This window comes from Netta rufina (genome assembly GCF_964035555.1).
Source record: "Netta rufina genome assembly, chromosome: Z".
Taxonomy (NCBI): Eukaryota; Metazoa; Chordata; class Aves; order Anseriformes; family Anatidae; genus Netta; species Netta rufina.
This window is the reverse complement of record NC_140126.1, coordinates 76,971,159-76,998,993: the sequence shown is the minus strand read 5'-3', so window position 1 is coordinate 76,998,993 and position 27,835 is coordinate 76,971,159. Positions and strand designations below refer to the sequence as shown.

The following is a 27,835-nucleotide window of genomic DNA, read 5'->3' as shown; positions in this document are numbered from 1 at the left end:
TTGGTAAGTTAGGTCTGCAGTCTGAAGAAAAAAAAAAAAAGGCAAGTCAGATTGTAAGACAAAGAAATCAGGAGAAACGAGAAGCTACCACCCTAGCAGTGTTCGTGCTACGGAGTTTGGCTTGAAACACTGGAGCTGTGGAAAGAAATTACTTTGAGTTAGAATAAAAGTTTCATAGAAGACTCCTAAACTTGCATCTAGTCAAGGGGAAAATTAAGAGAGGGAAACCTTAACAGACAGAGACATAGGGACTAGTGACTGAACCCAGAGTAACTGAGACTGGAAACAAAACCTGAAAGATGTGACTAACCTTTGAAACTATCACTGGAAGCTGTGGGATCTTCAGCACTGAATAAATTAAAATTGAGACTGAATGCCTTTCTGAAGGCATGCTGTAGTTAAATACAAGTGGTTGGTCTGAGGGTTTGATAGCTGTAGGAGGGCAAGGCCCGTGGTTACCAGGATGCAATCCCGGCCTGAAGCTCTGGGCCTTCCAAGCAAGAACTGTGAATTTCTAGTGATGGTTTTTGTCAAAATGCGTTGTATCCCTGGTCCTGCTCATCTGCTGCTTCTGTCTGCACACCTTTGAGTGTGGTAGACCTTGGTTGAGTTCAGCTAAATCTTTCTGCAGCCACAAACACTCAGGTAGGCCTCCAAAGGAGGGCTTTGACTGGTTGGAGATGTTGTTTTTTCCACAAAATACACAAATACTTTTACGAGGCTGGTTTGGAGAAGTTGGTGACGTTTCTTTAGCTCCTGTGTGGGATGGTTACTGTTAAGTCAAGAACTGCCTAAGAGATAAACCCATGAAGGTGTGCACTGAGAAAGGTGTGAACCGCAAATAGATGTGCGGGCTGGCCGGGATGTAGCCCTGCCGAAAAGGAGCTGGAGGTCCTGTTGGACAGCAGCCTGAAGAGGCAAACTTTTTGTAAGGATGCAGGGTGAGATGGGAAATTTCATCGGGGTATAAGGAAAAGAAAATGTGCTAAAAACTCTGAGCATGGAAATAAGTTCCCAGGAGGAGTGGTGGAGTCTCCCTGACTGGAAATACTGAAGGCTGGTCATGGCAGCACCCTGGGTTACCTAATGGATAGGCCCAGCTTGCAGCAGAAGGCTGGACCAGATGACCTCCAGACATCTTTTCCAGCCTAGACTGCTCTGCGATGCCGTGGCAGCAGTCTCTGCTCTGGGCAGGGTTGGGGGTAAGGCAGTAGCAGAGCTCTCTAGAGTTGTCTGATTCTAATTACTGAATTGAGCAATTAGTGGAACCTTTTTGTGAATGTTTCTGAAATTCACACAGAAGAAATGTTTACTTTTTTCTTTTTTTTTTTTTTTTTTTAATATATATCTTGGTCCTTTTTATTATTTTGGAATAAAATGGAAGAGAGAATTTATTGATGTATAAACAAGCATCAGAGTGGTAGTCACAATTTTGAGTTGGAGGTCTTAAATTATGAGCTAAAAGAGTAATGAATTTATGTTACTCACATTGTTTTTATACACTATAATGTAGTGTCGTTTTGCAGAACCAGATTTGTGGACTGCATGTGTTTTGCAAGGCTATCTGAGTTGCTTGTCAGATAGTTGAAGCAGTACTGCTGGGTTTGGTTGGGCAGATAACGTGCTGCCTCTAAAGCAGAGGGGCAGACCAAAGAAATTTGAGGTGCTGTAATCGTAAAGCTGAGAGAAATGATAAAATTGGGAAAGGTGTCTCGTAATGGGGGATGCTGTGGGCAGAGCTGTAGGGCAGATCTATTGAGGCAGACACTGCTGCAAAAAAGGTATGTACGCTATGGAAATTTGGGGTATTGACGTTTGATTTCGATGATAAACTGATGTCTTCAGTAGCCCCACGCGCTCATTTCAGTTGTGTGTGATCTGATACTGAATAGCTTCCATCTCTGTTAGATATTTCTGTGTCATCAGAGCACCTGCGTTATATGCAGAGGAGTCAGACTGGGTGGTGATATTCATTCTTTTCATGTACACGTTCTGGTAGGAGTTGGAGGAAAGAAGTATTTCACAGAAAGGAAGGTGCACCTCTCACCTTTCCTTAGCCTCTTTTTGTGCACCTCCTCAGCATGGAGTCTTGAGTAGGATTAAAAATACTTTGCTGTGTGCTAGGATCTGGACTACAGTCAGTTCTGTATTCATTGCATTTTCAGCCTCTCAGCCTGTCATCTTTTCAGGAGTCTTCAATTAATGGCAGGCAGCACTTCTGAAAGTCAAGATATTACTTAAGAGCAAAGGGAGAGAGAAGAAAAAAAAAAGTGGTTTTAAAGTACTAGACACATATGCGTATGTCTAGGCAGCTTTTCATGGTAGCCAAAACAGAAATCATTTCCCATTAATTTTCCAGTCTCTCTCTCTTCATCTGTGGCTATCTTGCAAATTACTTTGTTGTCTCTATTAAGAGAGTCTTTGAGTTTTCCTGTGTTTGGAGGCCTTTTCCTCTCCCAGCTGACCCATGGGATTGCTTGAGAGAAGCTGACATTAGAAGAAAAGATTAAAAATTCTGACTTTGTCCTGTAACTACTTAATATGTACAGAGATGAGGCTATTGAAAGTCAGTGTTCTCCACCCCATCTTTCAAGCCAGAATCCTGTTAAAACCAACAGTCTAGTGCAATCATCTTAAAAATTCATCCAAACGTGTTTTTTTTAATAAACTATCACAGGGCAATTATGAAGTAATATTGTGCCAATATTACTTATCCTTGCAATGTACACTGTGAGAAAATAAGATTCTGTAATTAAAGACCATTTCACACACAAATGTTTGCCAGATTAGTGTTTCTTCGATGTTTCTTTTTGTCCTCGTCACTTGATAAGTAGCCCTGTGCAACAGTGGAGCAACACAATATGAATCTTTTACTGAATATAACATTATTACATATAATGTAGGCTTTTTTTTCAGGTTTTAATTGAAAGATATTAGTTTTTCATAAACTTTTGTTTCCTTGAATTTTCCCTGTCATCTGCTGTGTATGGAGGATTCTTAGTGGCATTTCTAAGGAAGATGATGGTGAAAGATGCAGTGAAATTAATGCCCTACTCATTGTGGGTGCTGAGCTTGGAAATCCTGCAGAAGTTTCTACTGAGTTCTTAAAATGAGAATCCAGCAGACCAGAGTACTGAGTATTGAAGCAAATTACTCAGGTTGAATGCCCTGAAAACGGAAAAAGTGCAAACCAGGTTACCTGAGAACGTTTTGTTTTATAGGAATCGAGTAAATCTCATAAGAACACCTGCAAATTAATCCTCTGAGCAGGGTTCTCCTCTGCAACATTCTCCTGCCTTCACGGCAGGATTTTTTTTTCTGTCCCCAGAGTTACTTGCCTGAATGACTGCGTACTGCCCATCTGCCTCACCACAGGAGGTAGGGTTCTCCATGCACTTAATGTATTGATATTACACATTCTTGAGAGACTATTGCATTAACCATGTTGATGCTGCAGAAGAGTTCATCATTTTGAATCTTCTCATTTGGTTGGTAAGGCCATCAGGTACACCTCTCAGAGGCTGTGCTGAGGTTGTGCTGCCTGCTTTTGTATTCTTATAGCATGTTTGTTATTTGATCATGTCTACAGGCATATATTTATGAAGGTCATTTCCGGCATTTCAAGTCTGTTAAGCTACAACAATTAAAATTTCAGTATGTGGGATTGTGTTGACTCTGCCCTGTGTAAACAACCGAGTTGCTGATGAGGTGGGGGCACTAATGAATACAGCACACAGTCCTCTGCTCTTCGAGCTTAAGGGGTAAATAACATTAGAAGGTAGCTGCTGTGCAAATAAATCAACTGTTCTTGCAGGCTGTGGTCTTGTACTTTATCAGCAAGTTCCACCACCGTTTGGTACAGTGCAAAGATGTACTGAGATTTGGGGATTTGGGGACCCTTGCCAATTTCTGTGTACTCCAGGGCTAAAAGATTCTGCTCTCCCAGTGTTTGTTACACGCCTCCCGTGCGCCTTCCCTCTGTCTTTTTGCAGCTATATGGAGCATGCTGTAGGCAAATGGGTACATTTTTCTGGAAATTCTGATAAGTCTTAATAAGTCTGTAATAAATGTGTGCAAAAAGCAGTTTTTACTTCAGCAGATCAGGGCAAACTCAAAGGGGAACAGGAAGAGGCACATGCTGCATGATAAGCTGATCCTCTGGCAAAGTTTCTGATCTCTGCAGCATGGAGATGTTAGAGCTGCTCATTAACAGCAGAACTGCGTGGAAGATCCTACCTGTGAACCTTCTTTGTGTACTAGATATAGACATTTTAGCCGAACTTACTCAAAACAGACTGAAAATAGTTGTCTTTCACAGCTGAAGGTTGGTAAGCCTAAGTGTAACCAAATAAGATCTTTAATAATCAAGGAAAGTGGAGCATAACCTTACCTGAAGCAGTTGTTACTGATGTTATCTGTAGTGTCCTAAAGGTAGGAATAGATAAAATATAGTTAGACAAAACCAAACCATACAAAAAAAATCAACCAACTAAATAAACAACAACAACAAAATGTTATGTTTCTTGTGCTTTATGTGAGCCAATGCAGAAAATGGTCTAACAGCCAAAACTGTCTCCCAGTCATGTATCTGAAGACTAGCTCTAGGTCATCAGGCACATTGCACAAGCCTCATGCACGCTTGTCCCTAGCATGCTCGGTATGTCAGTTTACAAAGAAGTAGACTGTAATTCAACTGTATTTTAATTAAGCATTGTAACTACAGCATCCTGATGACTCATGTATGGATTATATCCAGGTAAAAGTGATGGAGTTGTTTGCTTGAAAATACCTGTGTACTTTCTTCTACGTTGCACTTGTGGTGGGTTAGCATTACATCTTTTTACGGGCTTTGTTTGGAATTTTTGTACCAGATAACATTGACTTAATTTCAGTTGTTGCTAATGTATATAGCAAAATCATATACTAATGTGGTTTTTTTTTTGCCACATTTCTAGTTGGATTTGCATAATGAGGAATAATTAAAGCCTGTAAAAATCTGTGTATGTGTGCACTTGTTTCAGAGTCAGAATATACAATAGGGTGTCTACTTTAATTTAAAGACTAACACTATCAAGCCCTATCAAGGTCCAGATCTGCTCCGTAGTTTAAACTTCCAGTACCACTTTACAAACAAGAACATGAAATCTGTATGCCTACTATCTTAAGTGTGCAGATGTCTGTGTTTTTTTTTGTTTTAAATATTTGACGATTTGATTGTGAATCCACCAGTCCAGCTGTTTTCAAAAGGGTCTGGTGAAAATGGAGCATTGTGAAGCAGTGATATTTCTGATGACAAAATTATTGGGCACTGAGGTTGAAGCAATGCAGAATACACATAGTATATGTAGTGATAGAATATTTGAAGTTTGCATGGGAAACCAAGATACATACAAATTAATGTAATTTCCCTTACAAATAAACTTATTTAAGTATTCCTTGGATGAAATGGTAATATTTTTTTTTAAGATGTGTGCTTGGCATAGTTACTGGAACAAACAACCAAAGAAGAAATGTTTTATAAAGAATCTTTGAGTAATTGCAAAGAAGAACATTCAAAATGATCTGTGTTTATTATGGGGAAACTGATGAAGGACATTTGTGAATTATGTGGAGTGCTGAATGTATGGAGTTCAAGATTCCTGGAGTAAACTGCAATTCCTGCTTTTGCCTGTAAGCAAGTATTCAGGGAGATTTGTGTGTGCAGACATTCCCAGTGTTTGTTTCTGGACCATCAGACTCCATTCAGTATCTGTTTGTAAAAGAAAGGAACTCCAACCCTCTCATCTAATTTCTTCTGTTTCTCGTTTAGCAAATATCAGCAAGGGTTTTAGCAGAGTGCTGTGTTCACACAAACAATACATAAAATACTGTGTGCCTGTTTCATCCTCATTCTAATATCAAGTCCTCCCTCCAGTGGCTGCTGTAACAGTTTTTTACATTGTCAAAAAGAACTGGAAATTCTGTCTCAGAGCTAAATTCAGATTTAATTATTTATTTATATTTGATGCTGCTACCTTTGTGAATGAACCTCTGTTACCAATTCTTTCCTCAGTGGCTAGGTCTGGGTCAGTTAAAGGAACCCGGGTACACATTCTAGGGGCAAAAATGCCAGAAACTGTTGGTCATTACATTGATTTATCTGATTTGGAAAAGGGGATTATTTTATCAAACAGTAAATCTGTTCCGATAAATTTTGTATTTTTCACCTTGGGTAATAGGAAATCTTCGAGCACCTGTATGTCATTTGTAGCTGCATTAACTTAACTATATTCAGTTGTGAATTTTCAGATTTTTTGTAGGGAAGATGACCTGATTTGTCTAACAAGAACAATTTTGATCTGGCCTATCAGAAATCACTATGATTGTCACTCTCTATCACTTCTAATAATTTTAACTTAAGTGGGTTTGTTTGTTTTCTAAGGTGATTAGGTAGAATGTACATGTTTTTATGCTGGAAACATACAAACTGATGATGGGCAAGATTTTCTAGTGGTGGTCTGTCAGTGAACTATATGGAAGCATCCAGGAAAAATCTTTCATAAAATCCATGTGTGAATCAGCGTTTGAGTCATTTTAATATTTTCATTGAGTATGCTTTATGCCAGTAAAAAGATTTTTTTTCTTATTTATATTGATTAATTCTTTCATTGGGGCTAATGTGATTAAAGTGTTAGCGAAAAAGAAGTCCATATTACCTGAATCGTGCTGAGTTGCATCATTATTTTAAAAAGTGTGTGGTCTAAGTAAAGGTTCCATGGTGGAGTTGTGCTTAAGAGACTTTTGACAGTGTGCTGTCATTTTGCAGCACCATAGTCTGAACCACCTTCTGCAAAGGAAGGTGTCGAAGTCAACCCTAGCCCAAGCTTGTAGAATGTAGAAGACAGTTACCTGTCTTGAACCACAACAGAAATAATAATAATGATAAAAATAATATATATAAAAAAATCTCTCCTTAGTTAGTAACTATCATCCCCTTACATGTTATTTTTTATCTTAATCTATAGGAAAATGTTTAATGTATTAGGTTTTATTTGAAGAAATAGACAATAATCCCCCCATCTTTGTCATACTTTATTAATCTTTTTTTCCTGCTGTACTTTCACTGAACTACCATTACTTAAGACAAACAATTTTGAGGTTCTTTCTTACAGTTGTTACTTTTAGGGAACCAGTAGTACAGCAGATAAATCCTGCTGCTCTTTGTTTGAAAGTTGCAAGTTGCTACCGAGATGCAGTTCATGCAGGCTCATCCATGATAAAGTATAAAACAAATTGGTAATGACTGACAGATGAAACAAAGAACTAAAAGGATAAAGTGGAAAAGAACTCAATGCATAGAAGTCTTTTAATTGAAAAGGAAGAAGAAGTGATTGTGGTATGGTAGTTTGCTCCCTTGGTGTCAGATTAAAGATGAAAGAGACTGCAGACTTGAATGTCTGGGTTGCCTTCTGTGCAATAGGAAAAAATTTACACACGTATTTTGCATATAAATTCTCACCTTGAACATATTAAGGTTTGTTCCATACCTGGACAATTACGCTATAAATTTCGATATAGATAATGTATTGTAGAGATCATAGTGGTTTAAAAATACATACTCTGTGTAGTTTTACTAAAACTGAAGACGGTGTAGTGCGGTGTGAACAATTCAATTTACTTCATTGAAAAAGAAAAATCCATAGAGATTGTGAATGTTCTGTTGCTTCTTTGTGGTTTTGCTTGTATTTTCTACTGTGGACTTTCAAAAGTATGTGGCTTCTCCAAAATGCTTAACGTTTACTGATCCTATGTCAGAGTCGCAAAAAAGGTGTATTTATTAGATAAATGTTCCTTCAGGATTAAGAAGTTAACGTTCATTCTTGTGAATCTCTGACCAAGTATGAGAGAGGAATTTTTGTCACACTATGTTGTGAAACTTCTTAATCCAAGACAGCATGCCAAGACTTTGTCCAGTATAAGTTTTGAAGAAGAGAAGGTCCATTTTAATTCCACATTAGAGAGTAAGATTTTATAATATTCAGGGAAGTTTTGCTTTCAAAACAAATTCTGTTGTTTTATATGCAGTTCTGTTTATGTATATGTGGTAGCAAATCAGATCTCTTGAAGCAGAAGTCAGTAAATTTGTTAATTGCTAACTTGTTGATTTTCAGATTGTCCTTTGATGACAAATGCACATTTACTTTACTATTTTAATTCTGCTGACAGTTTGGGTAAGGATGGCTCAGCTCCAGCAAGGAGGCCCGGATGAAAAAGAGAAGACTACTGCGTTAAAGGGTATGAATTGTTCTGCCTTCTTTTTACATATATAGACTCTTTAGAAACAGCTCTTAATATTGAGGAAAGGAAAACACTTCTATCTAACTAAGGATTGGATTCTGGGAGCTGCAATACTGGATAAGACTATGAGTCTATCTATGTAGTGCTTTTTGTCTAATGGGGTCCATTATCGATAGTTTCATAAGATGATTCAAAAAATAATGATCTGTGGTAAAGAGTAACAGAGTAAGAAATCCATTAATTTTAAAATTTTCATAAGTATCCTTTGAAGAAGTTGACCGGTGCTTTTGTGTTCTTCTTTTCTGAGGGTTACACTTTAATTTTTATGCTATTTATGTTTCAGCATTTTGTATCCATATTATAGCTTTAAAAAATCTCTTTAGCTGTAGGATGTTAGCAGTGAAAACATTTTCAAGACATTGATTTCCGTATTGATTTCATAGAGTTTTCTTTGAATTGTATGTTTAGAAAAATAATCGTGCCTAAGTGACTCAGTGGAGTAAATATCTTTAGGGAAAAAAAAATGCAATAAATGATATTTTTTAGAGAAGGTTTTTCAGATTTAGAAGTACACAGAGTTGATTAGAGTTGCAAGTAAGCTAACCGAACACTGGATTTAAAGTGCTTGCATCAGACACTCTCTAAATTGTCTTTCAGAAGAAAAAATAGAGTAGAAAGAACTTGCAACTCCAATGTAAAAATTGTATTTTTACAAATTTATTATTAGAAATGTATCTTTTATCATACAGAGATGGTAGGTGGTGCTTCTCCAATTAAAATTGTATATTTCGGAAAGGTTTGGTAAAAACCTATGTGGTGGTGTGTTTTTTTTTTTTTTTAAATCTTATTGTACTAATTCTGTCAAATTAATTTATGTTGAGGAAATTATACTTCCTGTTTGGAAAAGTAAACCTTCCATTGTACAGTTGGCATTAATTTGATTCTTATAAAGGGCTAGTACCCAAGAAGTATTCCGCATAATTAAAACTTTGTGGGAGACTGTGATTTTCTTCACATGATCTGGTGAACTCCTGTTAAGCTCATGAAAGACGCCTGCAAATCACTCAAATTTGGGCTCTCTTGAATCAAATTTGAGCTCTCTCGAATCAGTCTATAATTGAGTTTGAGAGTCAAAGATCTTTTGCAAGAATGGTGGATCAGATCTCAAAAGAACTTCAAATTTTTCTGAGAACGCTTTAGCTAGTTTTTACTTGAAAAATTGCACAGCAAGAAAGTGGCTGGTGAGGTGGCTGGAGCACAGGCTGATTGCAGTCTTACAGAGTGACTCTGATTGAAGATATAAATCGTGAGACTCTTTAAATTCTGAAGATAAAGCTTCATGTACTCCATATAGTATTGCCCTTGCTACTCATGAGATGGGTGTTGTTATTATACAGTAACTGACACTTCTGTGTAAACACATTTCCACATAGGTCACAGTAAGAAGACATGAAAATTTTGGTGCAATTAAATTCTAGAGGAGTTGTGATGGCAGTCTCTTCACTGAGGAGAGATAAAGTGTTAATGACCGTTTTTACTACCTTTAAATTATGAAAGTACAGAGTGAGAAATGGCATACTTTTTGTGTCCTGCTGCCAAAAACTTCTCTGACAAAATTCTTTTCTTCTCTGTCATTCTGTTATTTGGTTGAGAACCAAAGCAACTTGCCCATAATTTTCGAAGGACAATACATAAGACCAAGCATGATTTGTTTATGTATATAGCTTGTCATGGATTATTAAGCAGATTTGACGAAAAAGAGAGCTATGGTCAAAAGAACCAAATTTAGAAATCTCCTAGTCGACATCCAGTTGTCAAATAGCCACTTAGATAATCAGAGAGGTGCTCAGGTACCACAAAATCAGTTGGAGAGAGATGGAGTTTCAGTGTGTGTGCAAGACTGCCTGAGGTCACTAGGGAAACATAAGCTGGAGATAGACACAGGCAGATCACCTGAAGACAGTTGCCTGTTTGTTATTTTGTAATCCAAGAATGTTGAAGCTGATTTTCAGTACATTTAAACACTGCAGAAATTTCAGAGGATAAATGTAGGCTTAGATAACATTGTCATTGTCCACAAGACTAATCAAAAAATCATAGAATATCCTGAACTGGAAGGGACCCACAAGGATCATCAAGTCCACTGATGATACAAAGCCTATTTAAATAATTATTTTAAATAATTAAAGGATGAAAGTGTAGTTAATGTCAAACTAAGCAAGTGTAAAAGAAGAAAAAAAATTCAAACTGTTGCATTTCCTTTGAGATACAAATTTGGATGATAAAGATAATAAACTAACGGACTTACGGGATTTCATTGGTAATACTTGATTTGAAATTACACCTTATTTATAAAACAATAGTACAATGTCAATGTAGAACTTCTAAACTGAGTACTTGTGTGGTCTTTAAATTAATCTGTGAGTGATGCCCTGCTCAATCATCTTGTGAGATGTTGTTAATCATCATATTTTGATAACCAGCAAGTATGTTAAAAGGATAGCATTAGGTTGTGTGGGTGATGAGCAATGAGAAGAGAGATGATTGTACAGTATTATTTTTGTATTGAGTAATTGTTTAGTAATTAGAAGTAAGTAACCTATATGCTTGCCTCTGGTTAAATGTAATTCCTTAAATTTAGGATTGAAATATGCAGGCTGCACTTATATATTTCACTGTGCTTTCATTAATGAATACAGGCTGTACCAAGATACTCCATCGTAGAAAACAGTCTGAAAAGTATGTGTATATCATGGCTTGCTATGAAATGGATAGTAGTTTTCTCTGCCTTGAGAATTATTAAAAAATGGTGGTTAAGATGCAATGGTAGAGTTCAGATAGCTCAGTCTGTTTGGGCATCAAAGGGAGGGTTAAGGAGTGTTATGATCACAGCTGGTAAATGGCTGTGAGACAACATGCATTTGATAATATGAGCTCCTCAGGCAGGCAAACAAGAATGTATCAATGACTCGATATTGAAGCTAGATAAATTCATGTTAAAAACATGATGTGTGCTAGAAACCAGAGACAAATTTCTAACATTAGTGGTAATGAATCATTGAAACAAATCACTATGTCTTTGACAGTGTCTGTTTCTGGACAGTTTTTGATCAACATTAGAGATAAATAGGCAAATAAATAAATATGCTGAAGATAAGGCACAGCTATTGAATCTAGAGCAAGATTTCCAGTAATGAAGTCCTATGTTTAGTATTATGTAGGTTGTCCTTCTGCCTTTAAGATCTAAAAATCTGAACAAACACATTATGTCAGTGATTATGGCAAAATAAAAAAGACATAGCATGCATTATGTAATTTTTTTTTCTCTTTTTAGATTTATTGTCTAGAATAGACTTGGATGAACTGATGAAAAAAGATGAGCCACCACTTGAATTTCCTGATACTCTGGAAGGATTTGAGTACATATTTAATGAAAGTAAGTTGTATATGCTTTGTAAATGATATACATAGAACTATGTTGAAGGGTTATCAGAAGTTTAATTATACCTTCTAAATCCCTATTAGAATTTCATACGTTTCTTTTAAGAATAAATATTTAAGCCTTACTGTAACATCTTTGTAAATCTAGCTAAGTAATAATTTTTTGATTTCATAAAACTGTCAAAAAAATCCCTCGTTTAATACAACACTGTAGGTTTGGGATTGTACTGTGTGCATTTCATGGCTTCCAGTTTTCTGTTGTGGAAGTGCTGATAGAAAAATTCTGAAAGTAATTTCTGGAGCATTGGCGTTAAAAAGTAAAATTAAAGTGTGGTCACTCGTTCAAAAAAACATTTTATTTACTGATGGATTTTTATTGATACAAAAGGCATAGTAATTTATTTAGATAATTTTTACCAGCTCTTTCATTAATACCAGTCAGAAAACACCTCTGTAGTATTTGTATTGATGAAAGGATGAGCAGTGTGATAGGCTGGCTCTTCAGGTGTAGGTCAAGGCTCTGCATTACAGCTAAATGTGTAATGACTACAAGTCAGGCCAGCTAGCTGAATCTGTATGTTTAATGAATAGCAGTATTTATAATTTCCAGTGCATACATTCAAAAATCCAGCAGAGAAATAAGCCTCTGAGCTAAAGTAATACCAGACTCCAGGAAAGGGCTCTTTCAAGATTGTTTGAAACCTGTAGGACAAATGGGGACGTTTACAATTCTACTTCTTTGCAGTGCCTGTTCTGTGAACAGAGGAACTTTAGTTTCTAAATCTGCCTTTCTTACATCTTCCACTTTTAAAGAAAAAAAAAAAAGAGCTTTCCTTTAAATGATAGTCATTTATGCAACACTTAGCTTTTTAATACCCTGATGGCTTTCACAGGAAGGTACTTAGAGACTAAAAGTGTCATGAAAGTGATGCTCTTTCTTTGATGGGAGGGGTTCAGCTCTGTCACTTTTCAGCTCCTTATTTTTAGATCTGCACAGTGTCTACTGTCTTCCTTACTGACTTCAGAGTTAATGGTTCATATGTGGTTGGTAAAAAGAGCTGAAATTTTGGGGTATGATGTTTTAGAATGATGTTACTGAATATTCCATCACTAACTTCACAGGCTGAGTGATTTCCAGAGAATGTAGCAAACCTATTACATACATCGCTGGTCAGTATGCTGCCAGAGGTCTTTATTTTGCTTTGTACATTTAATTCACATTTTTGCTCCTATACTCTTAAGTCATAATCGCACTTCTTTTTATGATGGAAAAATAAGGAGGATTTTTATGAAGTTCAAAGATTTAAAGAATTACGAGAAGACATAAGAGCACCTGAAAGAAAACAAACAAACAAACAAAAAAAACAGGTATTTGCTCCAACTTATTAAGGAGACTACACCTTAATGACCTTAATGTACGCTGAACAGTATACTTGAAAAGCAAACAGCTGAAAATGAGCAGCAGAGCAAAGAGTTAATGAAAATATAAAAAAGATATTTGTGCCTGAGAAAAGAGTGTGAAGTCAGGGAGCTTGGAAAATGCACTGGACATCAGGTAGGATTGGTCTGGAAAAAAAAAAAAAACAACAAATAAGTGGATTTATATGCAGAAACAGTAGAGATATCAGCTGTTAAATGTCTCATTTAAAATATCAAGAATCAAAATTTAGAGGTTCTGAAAAAGTATGAACTGATTTAGCAATTTTTTACAATTCAGAAGGAAACATTTTGTTTTTAAATCATACTTCCATCATGAAGGCCTTTCAGCTTTCTGGCTGAAAATGATTTGTCTGATTTACTGCAATTTTATGATTCTCTGAGATAACTTGTGTTTTTACTAATAAGCTGAAATATTACTGGTCAGATAACTTTTTCCCTGCAGTTTGCTTCCTGTTTAGTTGCCATTTATTCTTGATATTTTAACCTATCCCAAGTCTTCATCTGTGGTTGGATTTGCTACTAACCTTTTGCTATAAACAAGGAAAGTTACACGGGAACCTCAGAGTTGGTAATGGTTTTGCTCTGATTATGCATTTTGCTTTATTCTGCTCTTATAATCTCGGTGTTTCCCAGACTAATAGCTCTTACTTGATTGCACTGTGTTAGGATGTTCGGAGTTGAGATATTTACCGGAAACATAGACATGTTTGGTGGTTATGTTTTTTTGTTTTGTATTGTTTTTTAAAATTATCCAGGAATGTTTTACAGAATATGCTAATCTTGAAAATAAACGTTTCCTTTCCTTCCAGCCCCCATTCCAATTTGTACTCAGATTTCTTTGGAAATGCAGTTGGTTTTGAAGTAGGGGATTTGTAGGTACAATCTGATCACCTCATTGACATAGCAGAGAAGTATTTGATCTGTAAATGTTTACATTTCACTGTTAATCCATAGCAGTTGAGACAAATGTTTCTGGCAAAGCAGTTTGGTGTTTGATACCCGCACGTAATTTTACTGTCATCACTTGTGTTTAGCTCTATCTAGCAGTACATTCCAATTTGAGGAAATTGCATTTTGTTGTTATGCTACAATTATTCTCATTCAAAAGTACTGTAACCGAAAAAGGAGAGGGAATTCATAATATTCCAATTTTTAGATGTTAGACTTCTTTCACAGTTTTCAGCAACGCAGTGTACCTTATTTCTAATGAGGAAATACTCTAAAATGTAGTGATTTTGTTTCCTTTGCAGAAGGACAATTAAGACATGCAAAAACTGGGGAGCCATTTGTTTTTAATTATCGTGAAGATTTGCATAGATGGAACCAAAAGCGCTATGAGGCTCTTGGAGAGGTATGTAAATTGTGTGGATGCATGCATGCATATTTGTATTGTTGTGCTATTTTTTAAATTATATTTCTTTATAGAATGATACATTTAATTATAATTATTTTAATAAATATTTAGGCCGCAGTTTAAAATAGAACATAAATGTGATTAATCAAAGCAGAAGTCATTATATAGTGCAGTTATGTCTTTAACTTTCTTCTCATGGAGGTGAGGAAGCTCACCCTCAAAGAAATGGGAGCAAAGCAGGAGCATTTTACTTTCTAGCTAAAGATGAGTATGTTGGCTGGTCATCTCACATTTCTAGGAGATAGAAGCCACTCTATTAAGAAGAGATATCAAACTTGATTAATTAACTGGATATTTGGTGATTAACTAAATGTTTGGATGCTACTGGTATTTTACTGGGCTTTCTGTAGAGGTGCTGTGGGTATAGTAGGTGCAGAAGCGACCAAATATATATGTACAGTTCCTTCTCTGTCTGAAAATGACTGTAGTTTCATTGCCATTCTTTTTGTAATATTTTAGGAGTTGGAGCACTGATTTGAGATTGAAGGCAGCTGATCTCAGTCAATGCAAAATAGTGTGCTTAGGACTTCATTGCAGCGTTATAACCTCTATGCCCAAGAGGAAAAACAGTCTCAGCATGCTGACCTCTTAAGGAGGCAATACTGCTCACATCACTGTGGCTTTTGGAGGCCCATGAAAGGGGATCCACAGTTTTGTGCACAAAATAGGGTCTTCTTCTAAAAAAAATAGATCATGTTGCCCTGTGGTTTCTTTTTCAAAACATTATGGCTTGTCATTCAAGAACTGCCTTTGCCTCATGGCTTGTCTGCTTTCATCAGTGTTATTATTTTAGTAAGGATTAAACTCATTTATTCCCTGTTTACTCTTTCTGTTACATTTGGACATGTATTAGATGTTTTGTCTTTTAAACTTCCTTGTATACTAAGGAGTAAAAAAAAAAAAAAAAAAAAAAAAGTAAATATCTGAAATGGCAGCCAATTCTGCACTGTTGCAAAGTAAATAGTATAAAACACCTTAATTAAGTTTCCTGGATGGATGAGTAGGGATCTACTTAAATTTATGTAGTTTCTCATGCTGCCAAGAGAGTATGCATTAAAACTGAAGAAATAATTAATGGCCTCTTCTAGTTGTACCAGGACAGTCTCCCAGAATTTACGGAGGCACTGAGCATGCTGGCTGAAAAAAGTAGTGTATGGCAGAAGTCTCTGATTAAGTAAAATGAATAAATAGCATGCCATTCTCTCCTTAACCATTGTAGCGGGGTGAAGTATGGTCCAAAAATTCCTATCAGTGTCAGTGTGGACACTGCCAAGGCTGAGTAAAGTGGAAGTAAGTTCAGTGGAGAGGGGTACATCTGAAGAGGAAGGAAAGATGGGTGATTTGAGTGTGTACAGGGTAATGCCACAAAGCTTTGAAGTGCCTGTTTTTACACATCTAAACCCCCATTTAATTGCACGTACTCTTCTCTGTTCTGTTACAAAGGATTTATATCCTTTGAGAATACATTTTCAAATAAGCCACATTCTTAGGTAAATCATAATGAGTTTTCAGTGGTGCAGATTTTATTTTTTTGTTCAGGTAGTGTGAAAAGCTACTACAGTCCAGACTGCTGTGTCTGTGAACAGATCGGTAATTTGGATTAGTGTCTGTCTCCCACTTACTTGCTGCGGCTCCTGTGATGGAGGTAGCCTTTCTGTTTGGGTTGAAAAGCCATTGCTGACCCTGCCAGGCCTCTTCCAAGTGGTGATCTGGTGCTCTCTAACGCAGCCCCTCCGTTTCCTGGAGTCTGTGCTGCATATGCTGGAGCTGTCCAGCTGTTGATCATTGCTATGTCCTGACAGAGCTTTATTTATGTATATAGAAGAACATCGCTTTTTACTGTCTCCTCCTCTGCCTCGTTCCTTGGAGGCCTGTGACATGGGATGAGATGATGAGGGCTACGTCTGTGGCTTCTCACAACCTTTCACCTCAACTTTTATGGTTTCCTAAACTAGGGAATGTGCTACTGCCAAATCTGTTGTGTTGTCTGAGTTACTTGATGTACACTTCTTCCAACAGGAGACAGATTGGCTCCTATTCCACATGCAGACATTTTTGTGTGTCTGTATTGTTCGAGTACTGCTATTTAGCAAATAAATGAATCAAACAAGATGCATCTATAAAGGTAGATTAATATGTGGTCTAATGTGCTGCCACACCTTTTCTTAGGCATTTGGAAACATCATCAGATTCCTGCTTCTGAATAGTGAGTGCCACAGTTTCAACCCACGATAACATAAATGGCTTTTAGTGATTTTTGGTCAGCCAGGAGGAGGGGTACATTCACAGACTGGGTGCCATACACCTGTGATCTGTCTCGTGTACTTTCATTTACATTAGTTACAGTTTTTCTGTGTGTTCAGGTTTGAATGGTCTGTGAAAATACACAATGTTTATATTGCTGGGTAAAAGATAAGAAAGATTTGACGTCAGTATTCTGACAGAGGGTGAATTGTTCCAAGTTGTTTGTTTGGTTTGTGGTTTTAGGGGAATAAAAACTCAACTGTATTTTGGTCTGTTGTCTCTGCTGTGCGCTTGATACTACACAGTTCTTCCAACAAGCTGCAAATGTACAAACACTTCTGCTTTTGGCACACTGAGTGTTTCTGCAGTTATCTGAGAACACGGCATGCTGACGGACAAGGCCCATGGCTGGGCAGCAGTCTGTCATTCATTCCCACAGCTAGAACTTTCTCCTGTGCCACAGATTGGTGGGTATGTAGATGTTGAATAGTACTGAACAAGAATTTTACCCTCTGATCAGCAGTTTTGTGGTCTAGGCAAGATGTGTTCAGCAAACTGGTACCTTAAGAAGCAGCAGTTCATATAATTCATAAGGTGATACAGCAAAGTGTGACCTTAGGGCTTTGCTTTGAAACGTCATCCTCTGGCTTTGGGAGTTCTCTCTTATGTATTTCTGGCTCAACATTTATGTAGCTGAACATACAGTGAGATGATAAAGTAGGTAGACTTCAGACAAAGCGTTTTATGTATTCATTTTTCATATTTGTTGAAAGTACACTCATATTTCATAAATTCATTGGGCATAAATTTCGTATTTATTTTTCATGTTATTCATATTAATAAACAATGTGGCCACTGTTTCTATACTTAGTTCAGTCACTGTATGCTGGCTTTCTGATTTTTAAGGGGATTTACGTACTCTGCTCAAGGCAGTTTTTTTATTGTACGTATACATTGTGGGCTGCTTTTATTGCGTTCTACTCATTTAAGGAGTGGATATAGTTCCTGGCCTCATGTTGCAGCATCATTCTCTCTTTCTTGGAGCATTAATAAATTTCCATTTGGTAATCTATGATTTCTTGCTGTTAAAAGTCATGAATACACTATCTGTGATGTACTGCCATTACTCTGGCTGTATGGAAATTGATTCTTCACAAATTACAATGGTTCGTCAACGTCTCCACTTCTTACGTCTCTTTATTCTTCATTCATCGATCTGTTATTTCAGGCACACAATTTGTTCTGCAGCCTCTTGATATGTGCTTCTAAAAGACAATTTAGTGAGCTGTTCATAATTTTCTGATTCTGGTTCAGTCACTGCTATTGCAGCATTGAATTTTGTGGAGAGGCCTCTCCATTTGCTTTTTAAAAATTAAAATGGCAACAGAAGTGCACAGAACATGGTGCTGCAGCTGCTTCTAACTGCCGATTAATCCATGTGGCAAGTTTGAAGTAGGATTGAGAACAGTTTCGTGACAACAGTTCAGTTGTTCAGACATACTGCTTCAGTTCAAGGTTGAAATATATATGTATATTTTTATTTGCTCAGTCCTGGAGATTTGGATTCTGGGTGAGACTCCAGATTAGACCTGCATGAAGCAAGTCTCCTCGCATGTTAACTAGATCTGTTTATTATTTGTACTGTACTTGCAATTGATATTAGGGCTACTGAAGTCACCAGTTGTCAGACCCTGCTTGAGCATGACATCAAAATTAGCCGGAATTATAAAAGAAATACTATTAAAGTCTATTGCTGGGCGTCACCTAGCATTTTGCCAATCATACAGATTGTGTTGATAACGAGATTTCACTTCAGAAATATTATGTGGACGTTCTCCTTTCACCCTTGCAGTTGCCAGAGGATCCCAAGCACTAAAAGGCTGTGTATCTGTCTGTATGTCTGCTAGGTGACTGTAATTTGGAGGTGGCTTAAAGACTATGTAACATATGCAGATGTTTTTGTGAGTGTCATCACTAATGAAGAGACTTTTGACTGTAGTGACAGCTTGTACCCATGTCTTTCAGTAAGTCAAAAAGAATTTGTAATTATGTAGATTATGATATAGACCACGATTTGATGCCTCTGCTGTGGTCCTATTCAAGGACTAGTATATGCCATAATTGCTGGCTGCCTGACCTGCCGAGGCATATAAGCAGATAGCAGATGAACTGCGGTTATTTTTTCACATTTATCACACCGCAGCACAGGAAAATACCTTATGTTTACATACAGCTGGTATGGAAAGCAAAAGAATAGAACACCTAAGTCAGAAATTCCCGGTGTTTGTCATGTATGATAACTTACAGTTAATTTTACATTTGTCAGGGAAATGCTGCCCCACCAGCTAGGCTGCTTTAAAGTACGTGCATAATTTTAGGTCCAGCTAATCATAAAGTAGGTTAACCATCAAGGTTAATATTTGTGTGGGGAAAAAATAAGTAAAATTTTGATGATGACAACCCATAATTATGATCGCTAAGAAGTAAAATGTGATTTATTACTTTTTTTTTAATACAGATCTCTGTTAAGTTAAAGAACAGCTTGGTCTCAACATAATTTAAAAACCAAGCTTTCACCTGCTACTAATTTCCTCCTTGGTTGCAAAGAGCATTATTTGTTTGGATGACTGAGAGAAAGAAGCTATTTACATAGCACAAATGAAAGCATAGAGCAGCAGAAGAGGACATGTAAGTTAATGAAGAAGGAAGCATTAAGTAGTCTGCATTTGAAAGGGTAGCTTCTTACATGAATAACCCAAAATCTGATGATAGGCTGCACGTGCACCTGATAGTACTTAAGGTCCAATCTTGCAGCCGAAGCTCATGTGAATAAACTCAATAGGTCTGATCTTGTGAATAAGGGCTGCAGGATCAAGTTCCAAATAAAATTTGCAGATGATTAGTAGAAATCCTTACACTCTAGTTTCAGTTTCTTTGCACAGATAGTTTATCACTAAACATCCCAGCTTTTCTGTGACTAGTGAGACTTTAATATTATGTGCTGCATACCATGGATTAAGCAAAAGTATGTTTGTGTACTTTAACTTACTATTACGTATTTCCTGTTTAGTCAGTGCTAGGAGGAATTTGTCTTTCTGAGAGGATAAAATAAATTAAGTGATGTAATATATAAGCTGTTTCATGTGCATTTGCTTTCTCAGGGTGCTTGCTATACTAGAGTTGTTGAAGTGGTTGCTATCTTCAAAAAGATTTGATGCCAAATACTTAACAGGTGTCTGTTGAGCGTGTGTGAACTCAGTTTTTTCAGTTGTATGCATTACAATCAAGTAAGGGTAAACTTTTACAGGGAAAGGAAAAACCCTCACTGAGGAGCTAACTTCAGATCCTGTTTCAAAAGCAGAGTGAAAGCATCTAATTGAAATTAAGTATTTAAGTATTTTTCCCCGACCTTACTTATGAAAATGGTAAAATCACATTTTGGATGGTTTCCTTTGCAAGCAATTTGACAGTGTTGTTTCTGTGCATGCCATGTCCTGTCTGCTAATGAATATTGCAGAAGGTTTTTACTTTAGCAAAATTTTATGGTAAAGTAAATGTCACAAAAATCTTTAGAATTGTTCAATTTGGGCAAAAATACCAGAGCAGAAGAGAGAGACTGGGCAAATTCTTTAAAGTTAGTTATAGTGTGATCTCATTTCTTAGTAGGCATGGAGGAATCCACATAGAATAGATACCTTTTGAATGAACCGGGTAGAGAAAGAGTTTAGATGACAACTTTTACATTTTGTACATCAGGGTCAATTATAAATGCAGTTCCTTAGTAATCCATGCCTTGTTGGTTTCAGGTTTCTTCATTACTACCTTGGTAACTTTAAATTTGTGCCAGACAAGTGTGAAACAAGAACATGATACAGAAAAATTTAAACAAACTGAATAACACTAAAAGCACCTAAAAATGGGACAGGATATTGAATTTCTCCCTAACAGTAGTTCTTAAGCCATAAGTAATTATACATTTCAGTAAAGTTCCAGTCCTCTCACTCATTTCCAAACCAGTGCCTTTGATAACAGAAAGAAAATGCTAGTACAGGCAGTACCCACACACAAAAATCCTTTATATGTAGTATCTTTGTAATTTTAGAAAGATTTCATTTTTTTTACAATCTGTTTATCTTCAGCATTGCTTTTTGGTGAGTGAAGTAGATGGACAGACAGTTTAGCAAGCATTGAAGACTGCTTGATGGTACCTAAGGAAATTTAAATTTAAATATGAATCTTTGAATCTTTGTTGCATGCAATATATTCATTTGCATATGCTAAATCTGCTTTCAATATCTGCTGTTTGTGAAGACTTTTTACTGGAATGATTATGTCAGATGTGCTTCAGTGAACTCTTCTAGTTTGTAGGCAGCAATTGGCAGTAGGTTGGTTCATCACAGTAACATGACAGTACTCGAAAGGTTCAGCGATAGTTTCATAATTATTGTTAGCATGATTCTTGAAAGAAATGATGAGCATCTCATAAACCCAGATGGGAATTTGTTACATTGTTGATAAATGTGTTGATAAATGTGTTTTACATTTTTAAATTGATAAACAGTGAAAAGCAGAGAAGATACAATAAGGCAGATGGTTGTTTATAAAGCACTTGCAAGTTGCTGCAATTCAAAGAATGGTACTAATTGTTAAAAAGAAGACAAAAATTGGAGTAGGGGGAGTGTTTCAATGAGTTAATCATGAGCTTTTTAAAAATAAAACCTTCAGCAGCTTTAGTTCAATTAGAACCATTCTTGCCATCCTGGTCTTATATGCAAAAGTTTAGACTGCCAGTCCTTAACAAACTTTTGTACCAACCATTTTCCTGTAGCTGAAAGTGAAAATACAAATAATCCACCTTTTTTTTTTTTTTTTTTTTTTCTAAATGCATCCATTCTGTTCTTTCTGTTTTCTTGAAAACATCTATTGCACAGCAAAATTAAATTGAATTATCATTTGTCTCATTAATCATTCCTGCTTCAAAACAGGAACAGAGCAGTGAATGCCAGAGTCAGCAGAGAGTTCATAGCAAGAAAGCACTATTGGCTTATTTTTTTTGTTAAAGGAATGTTGAAAAAAATCATTTTTTGGCAACTTGGGGGAGACTAGAAAAGCATGTTTCAGTGGTCCTAGTAGACTTGGATGAAATCGGTTGATTCATTCTTGCGCATGTTCAGTTCTTGGTTTCCACCAGTAGTATTAAAAGTTTCTACCAAAGACAAAGTATTTTCATACTGTTTCACAAGGAGATTCTTGAAAACCAGAGATATGGAGATTAATGCCTTCATCAAGAAGCTGTTTTAAAATATGTTTATTAGTTAAAGAACTCTGTAAGAGTTAGTTTTCTTTCACAGGATTTTCAGCGTCTCCAAGAGAGGATTTAACACTTTCTCCGTCTTCAACAATAGACCTATATCTTTAAGTTTTCTGGCAATATTTTGATTAAAATTCAGCAGAATAGTGGTATTTTTTAATAAAGCTGTATCAGCTGTGTCAGTCCTTAATAGGAATAATTTGAAAGGAAAAAAATTCAATTATAAATCAATAGAGCGTTGTATTTCTGTATATGCAAACAACCTAAAATTACTTTAAGATGCTCCAGCTGCTCAATTCATTAACTCAATCACAACTGAATTTTCGTATCTATTATCTTCTGTTGATCTCTGCAGCAGAAATATTCAGTTAAAGTGCCTGAAGCTGTTAGATGCAGTTTGTACTTATTAGGAAAGATCAGTACAATAGGTTGGTTACTTAGGATTTTGAGAGATTTAGTATCTAGTCATGTCTTAACTCATTCACAGTCCTGTCTGAAACAATTTGAGAAAGTTTCATGTTCCTACACAAATAGTGTTAATATTTTTTACATTCAGGGGTAACATTTGCCTCTTGAGCTTTTTGAGGAGTTGCACCTTTTAAACTTTACCAGATCCTTCAGTTTGCCTCTTACAAACCCCATTGTGAGGTTTGCTTGTTTTGTTTTCTTTTGTTTTTCTGTTGTGAGCATGGTCTTTTCAGACACACGATGAGTTTATTCAGATAAATGTAGCATGTGAAATTTCTTTTGTTCCTTTTTCTTTTTTTTCTTTTTTTTTTCTTTTTTTTTAATTTTATTGCAGTAAATTTCCTTTGCTTCCATATTTTTGATGGTTAGACTTGATGATCTTGGAGGTGTTTTCCAACCTAGGTGACTCTATGACTCTATTCTGTATTTTAATGTGATGCTTCCATTCTATGTTTAGCTTAGCACAATAACTAGAAGCGCTGCTGTGGCATACTGAAGTAGCAGTTCTCTGCTGGAGAAAAGGTATTGGGAGGAAGAGATCTACTACTGAACTTGGACAGAAGCTCAGTTTTTAGTACATCTTCTTAACGATGTTTTTTCCTTACTTCCTCTTTTTTCCTGATCTCGTGGAGGAGTGCTATGTTAGTAATAAAATATGAAAGATCTTTGAGGGGAAAAAAGATATTTTTTTCTCATTTGATTGAATTAATTGTGGAAAAATGCATTTGTTTTTGCCTCCTTTCCAGCAGTGTAAATTATATAGATATTTTGGTAAATATACATTCTTTCACTGTAGATCTGACATCCTGTAAGATGGGATGGAGAAAATATGTAAAAACCAAGCAGTCTTTTTATAAAGAATAATAGTTTAGAACTCAGGGTGGTTAAAATTCTGAAATAAATTTTTACACATTGTTTTAAATTTCTAGATTCAGGAATTCAGCTTCTGTTCCCAGTATATATGCTTCTGAGTGGTTGGTTGGTGTTTTTTTTTTTTTTTAGATAAAGCCTGTCATGTATCCATCCCATTCTTAATGCATGTAAGATCCTTCATACAAGTCTAAATGTATAACACACATTTGTAAGTGTTTTTGTTAAGGTACATAACCTGAACTTATGTTTAGACGTGTTTTGTGTTCCTTCTTTAGGTATGTAGTGTCATCGCATGCTGGTAAGAATTTTGGTGCAGCAGACCTTAGTGCTGAAGTAAGAGGGGACAAGATTAAATGCAATGAAAGGAGGGCTGTCTAAAGTAAACTGCAGTTCTGTGAGACACCATTTTGGATATAGTATGTACCTTTTGATTCTGCGAAGTTGATCAGGAAATTTTTTTTAAAAAACAAAAACAAACAAACAAAAAAAAAAAAAACAGGATAAAAATTTTATTTTCATACAACATCATTACAGTAGGGATGAAGGAAGTGTTGTATTAGTTGGTTGTATCATCTGAAGGTAATGATATAACTGAAAGAAGGAAATTAATCAGTTTATGAAGATAGTATGAAGGAAGAAAGTTCAAGCAAAAGAAAAAAAATTAAGACAGGTAATCGAGAAATTTTTATAATAAAGTACTTGGAAAGTGCTAAGTATTCTTACTGATGAATACTGCTAATATACGTCTTATATAGAAAACTGCTAAATATTTTTATTAGGGCTTTGGTAGTTGCTCAGCTTCCTCTGTGATGGTAAATGTATCAAGATTGTTTGTTTTTTTTTACAGTTCATGCCAACTTTTCTAAAAAATGTTTTCATTTTTTATAATTTTTTTGATGCAAACCAACTTTTTCTCCTGCCTTGATGTTGTGGAAATGCACATCGAATCTCTTAGGCGAACATTCCTGTTATTGCTGAGTGAGGGAGGCTTATAACTCCAAGTTTTAAAACAAATGTTGTACTGTGTGCTAGTTAAAAATGTATATGAAAGTGCAGGCAGCAATGGAGGTGGGGAATAGTGCTAAAATAGCTGTCAGCATAAATAGAAATGATGAAACTCTGGGATAGGAATTGTTTTTGTTGAAGCAGAATGAAGTGTCAAAGATGTCAGGACAGAATGCTGATAGCTGCACAAATTTTTTGTGTTGGGATGTTTTTTGTTTTTTTTTGTTTTGTTTTTTTTTCAGCTTAAAACTTCATAGATCTTTCATGGAGTCACAGAGGGAGATATTTGTTTTTGTTTCTGTTTTTTCCTGAAAGGGCATGGTTTTCACAGGAGTCAAACTTCACTGGAAAACAGTATACCCCTCATACCCAATGCTTGAGAGATGCACTCTGAACTCCTTTAATGTCTGTACGTACCATATACGTGTGTAGGTATGTATACATAGGCCGATACTCCTGTGAAAGCAACAGCCATCAAAGCATTCGTAGGAAGTGTATGGTCAGAACATAATTTAAGGAAGTGGCAACAACATAACAGAACACAGGAGTCCTTTTCCATGTTTCCATTCCAGATATCCTTGGGGGCAAAAGCCCGCAAGAATTTACCTTGTGGTTTAACCCATTAATATGAAACGGGACAATGTCTTTTTACTGGTAACTCCTTTATGAGTCTTAAGAGAAAGAGATTTTTTAAGGATGAGGAGGAAACCTCCTAGGTTCATCTTCAGAGCAGAGGTGTGCTCTGTCTCAAGTCAGATAAAAATTATGCATTCTAGAACTGAGGACAATTAGTTTTAAGACATAAAAGTCTTTTTTTTTTTTTTTTTTTCTTCTGAAAACCAGTAGTTTACATTCTTACAGATAATATTCCAAAAGGAATTACACCAGCAAACAGAGAGCTCAGCGTCTCTAACTTGTGGGGAGACCATTCAGTTGTGAAGGTGGTACTGATACTTCGGGCAAATGTACTGCTGGGTACTGGTCGTTGTCTTAGAATGACAGAATAGTTTTGGTTCCACCCGTGGGGATTATGTGGTCAGCTCACCAGGACTAAACGAGAGTAATTTGAAACTTAATTCAGGTCAATCAATTAAAAAAAAAAAAAAAATGCAGACTGATTTTAATCAGGAAAACCCTAACCTCTTCATATTCTGGTGGTGGAGTTCCCTGATGGAAAGCTCCAAACTGGAACGGTTCAGCCTTAGAGACATGAAAGCCTGGGAGGATCCCATCAATATCTATAAATAACTGAAGGGAGGATACAAAGGAGGTGAAGTCACGCTCTTTTCAGTGCAACAGGACACGGGGCAGTGGGCACAGACTGAAACACAGGAGGTTCCCCCCTGAATACCAGGCAGCGCTTCTGTGCTGGGTGGGTGATGGACACTGGCACAGGCTTGCCAGAGAGGTGGTGGAGTCTTCTTGGAGATCTTCAGAAGCCTCCCGGACATGTGCCTGGGTATCTGGCTGAAGGTGGCCCTGCTCGACTGGGGGAACATTGGTCCAGAAGACCTCTAGAGGGCCCTGCTAGCCTCAGCCACTCTAGGATTCTGTGGAAGGATGAAGTTTGCTTCTGTAAGGTGTGAGAAAAACTGCTAGGCTTACACAGCTGTGAAGCAGACTTGAAGGGAGAAAATGTGCTCATGTCCATATTTTGTAAGGCAGTCAGATGTAATGATTCACTGAGATTTTGTTGAGTGCAATGTCAAAACCAATGGCAACTTTGAAAGGAGCACCACAAAACACAACTGTTGAACATGTTGTTCAGTAAGGGTAGTGCATGTCAGACTGTCACCATCGGAATATGACATAACTCAAAGGGAAAAAAAAGCAGTTGCCATTATAGACACTGTGGTTCTGTCAAGTGCTGATGTTAGGATTCTAATAGCAAAGAAAACAGCTTGTTTGGTAGCATGAGGCTATACCGATAGCTCAGCCAGGAGCAGAGCTCTAGTTTATCCTGTTTCAGGATAAAAGCCTCTTCGTACTTAATTATTCTTGGAATGTCAGAGACCATTGGAAGCTGTGAGGCACCGTGTAAGGATTGATGATGGAGTGAGAAGTCTAATAAGTTCTTGCTGATGTCAACGTAATTCATGGTGATGCCTAATATTCAAAAAATATTTCCAAATTTTTGTGGTTTTATGTAGATAAAATTCAAATCAGTTTCAGAGCAAATGCATTGAAATCGGCTTGTGGAAATGATCAAGGTATTGAGCTGCAAGTGTAAGGATTCACAGGTTTGATCAGTTCTACATCAGTAAGCTAAAACTGGAAAGTAATAAAATACATGATTCATATTTCCTTCTGGAACAAGTTTTTCTTTATATAGATATGGTATGATTGGATAATTCCAAGGTAAATCTGAAAGGTGATGTTTGTTGATCACTCTGTAACAAAAAATTGTTCTCAGTTCCAGGTCTATCCAAAAATTTAAAAATATCTAATCTTCTACTGTCGTTTAGAAAGATAAGATCTTTGGTGAATTGCTTGTATCCTTTTTTTACCAGAAACCAAGGATATTGTCAAATAGATCAGAAATCAGAATTCCCTTTGCTGCAGTATTAAATGACCTACTATTAATTTTTGACGTACAAATAGCCTGTAACCCCAGAGATAATACAAGTAATGTGAACAGAAATGAGGTAAATTATAAGGTGAGTGCAAGTGGGAAGTGAAGGTTGATGCACATTTTTAGTATCTTTTCATGAAGAATTTTTTGAACATGCTATATCCAGTAACAGAATGGGTTCTAACTAATATTGTACTAATGAAATCTGGGGCAGATTTCTCACAATCAGGAATGCATGCATTCTTTATCCTTCATTACAACTCATAATTTTAGGAATTTTGTGTTGGCAAAATAAGGCACATCAGCCAACATCACAAATAGGAGGAGAAGCCACAATATTCATTTCCCATCAGCCTGGCCAAAAATACAGCATTTGGCTGACTATCAAAAGGAGCAGCAGTAATTGTTCCCAGTATCAGTGGAAGCATTTTGCTATTAAAAAAAAAAAAAAAGGAAAAAAAAAAAAGGAAAAAAAAAAAGGAACAAAAACAACAAAGCTTCCATTTCATTAATCCAAAAAAAGGCTTGGTCTCTGCCATCAATTAGGGGACAAAAATGGGATTCTCATGTGTGGTGGTTTTACCGTGCTGGGCAGCTAAACCCCACAACCGCTCTCTCACTCCCCCTCCTTTAGATAAGGAGGGGGAGAAGTAAAGCAAAGAACAACTCACGGGTTGAGATAAGGATAATTTAATTAAAGGGAAATAATTATAATAATTAAATAAAGACTACCATGAACTAAACAATTTAACTAAGGGGAAATAAAAGGGAAAGGGGAAAAAGGGAGGAA

General features: G+C 36.5%; 1 protein-coding gene across 3 annotated transcripts in view; it reads left to right on the top strand.

Annotated features, from left to right (window-relative positions):
• Positions 1-27,835, top strand: part of ARB2A (ARB2 cotranscriptional regulator A) — a 256,989-nt gene that overhangs the window by 12,426 nt on the left and 216,728 nt on the right. For 2 of the 3 annotated variants that reach the window (XM_084304788.1, XM_084304786.1), the window contains exons 2-4: positions 8,151-8,274; positions 11,612-11,713; positions 14,409-14,509. In XM_084304788.1, the coding sequence (XP_084160914.1) occupies positions 8,169-8,274; positions 11,612-11,713; positions 14,409-14,509 (309 nt within the window). In that variant the 5' untranslated portion in view covers positions 8,151-8,168. The remainder of the gene's footprint in view (positions 1-8,150; positions 8,275-11,611; positions 11,714-14,408; positions 14,510-27,835) is intronic. The other variant, XM_084304787.1, reaches the window with a different exon arrangement.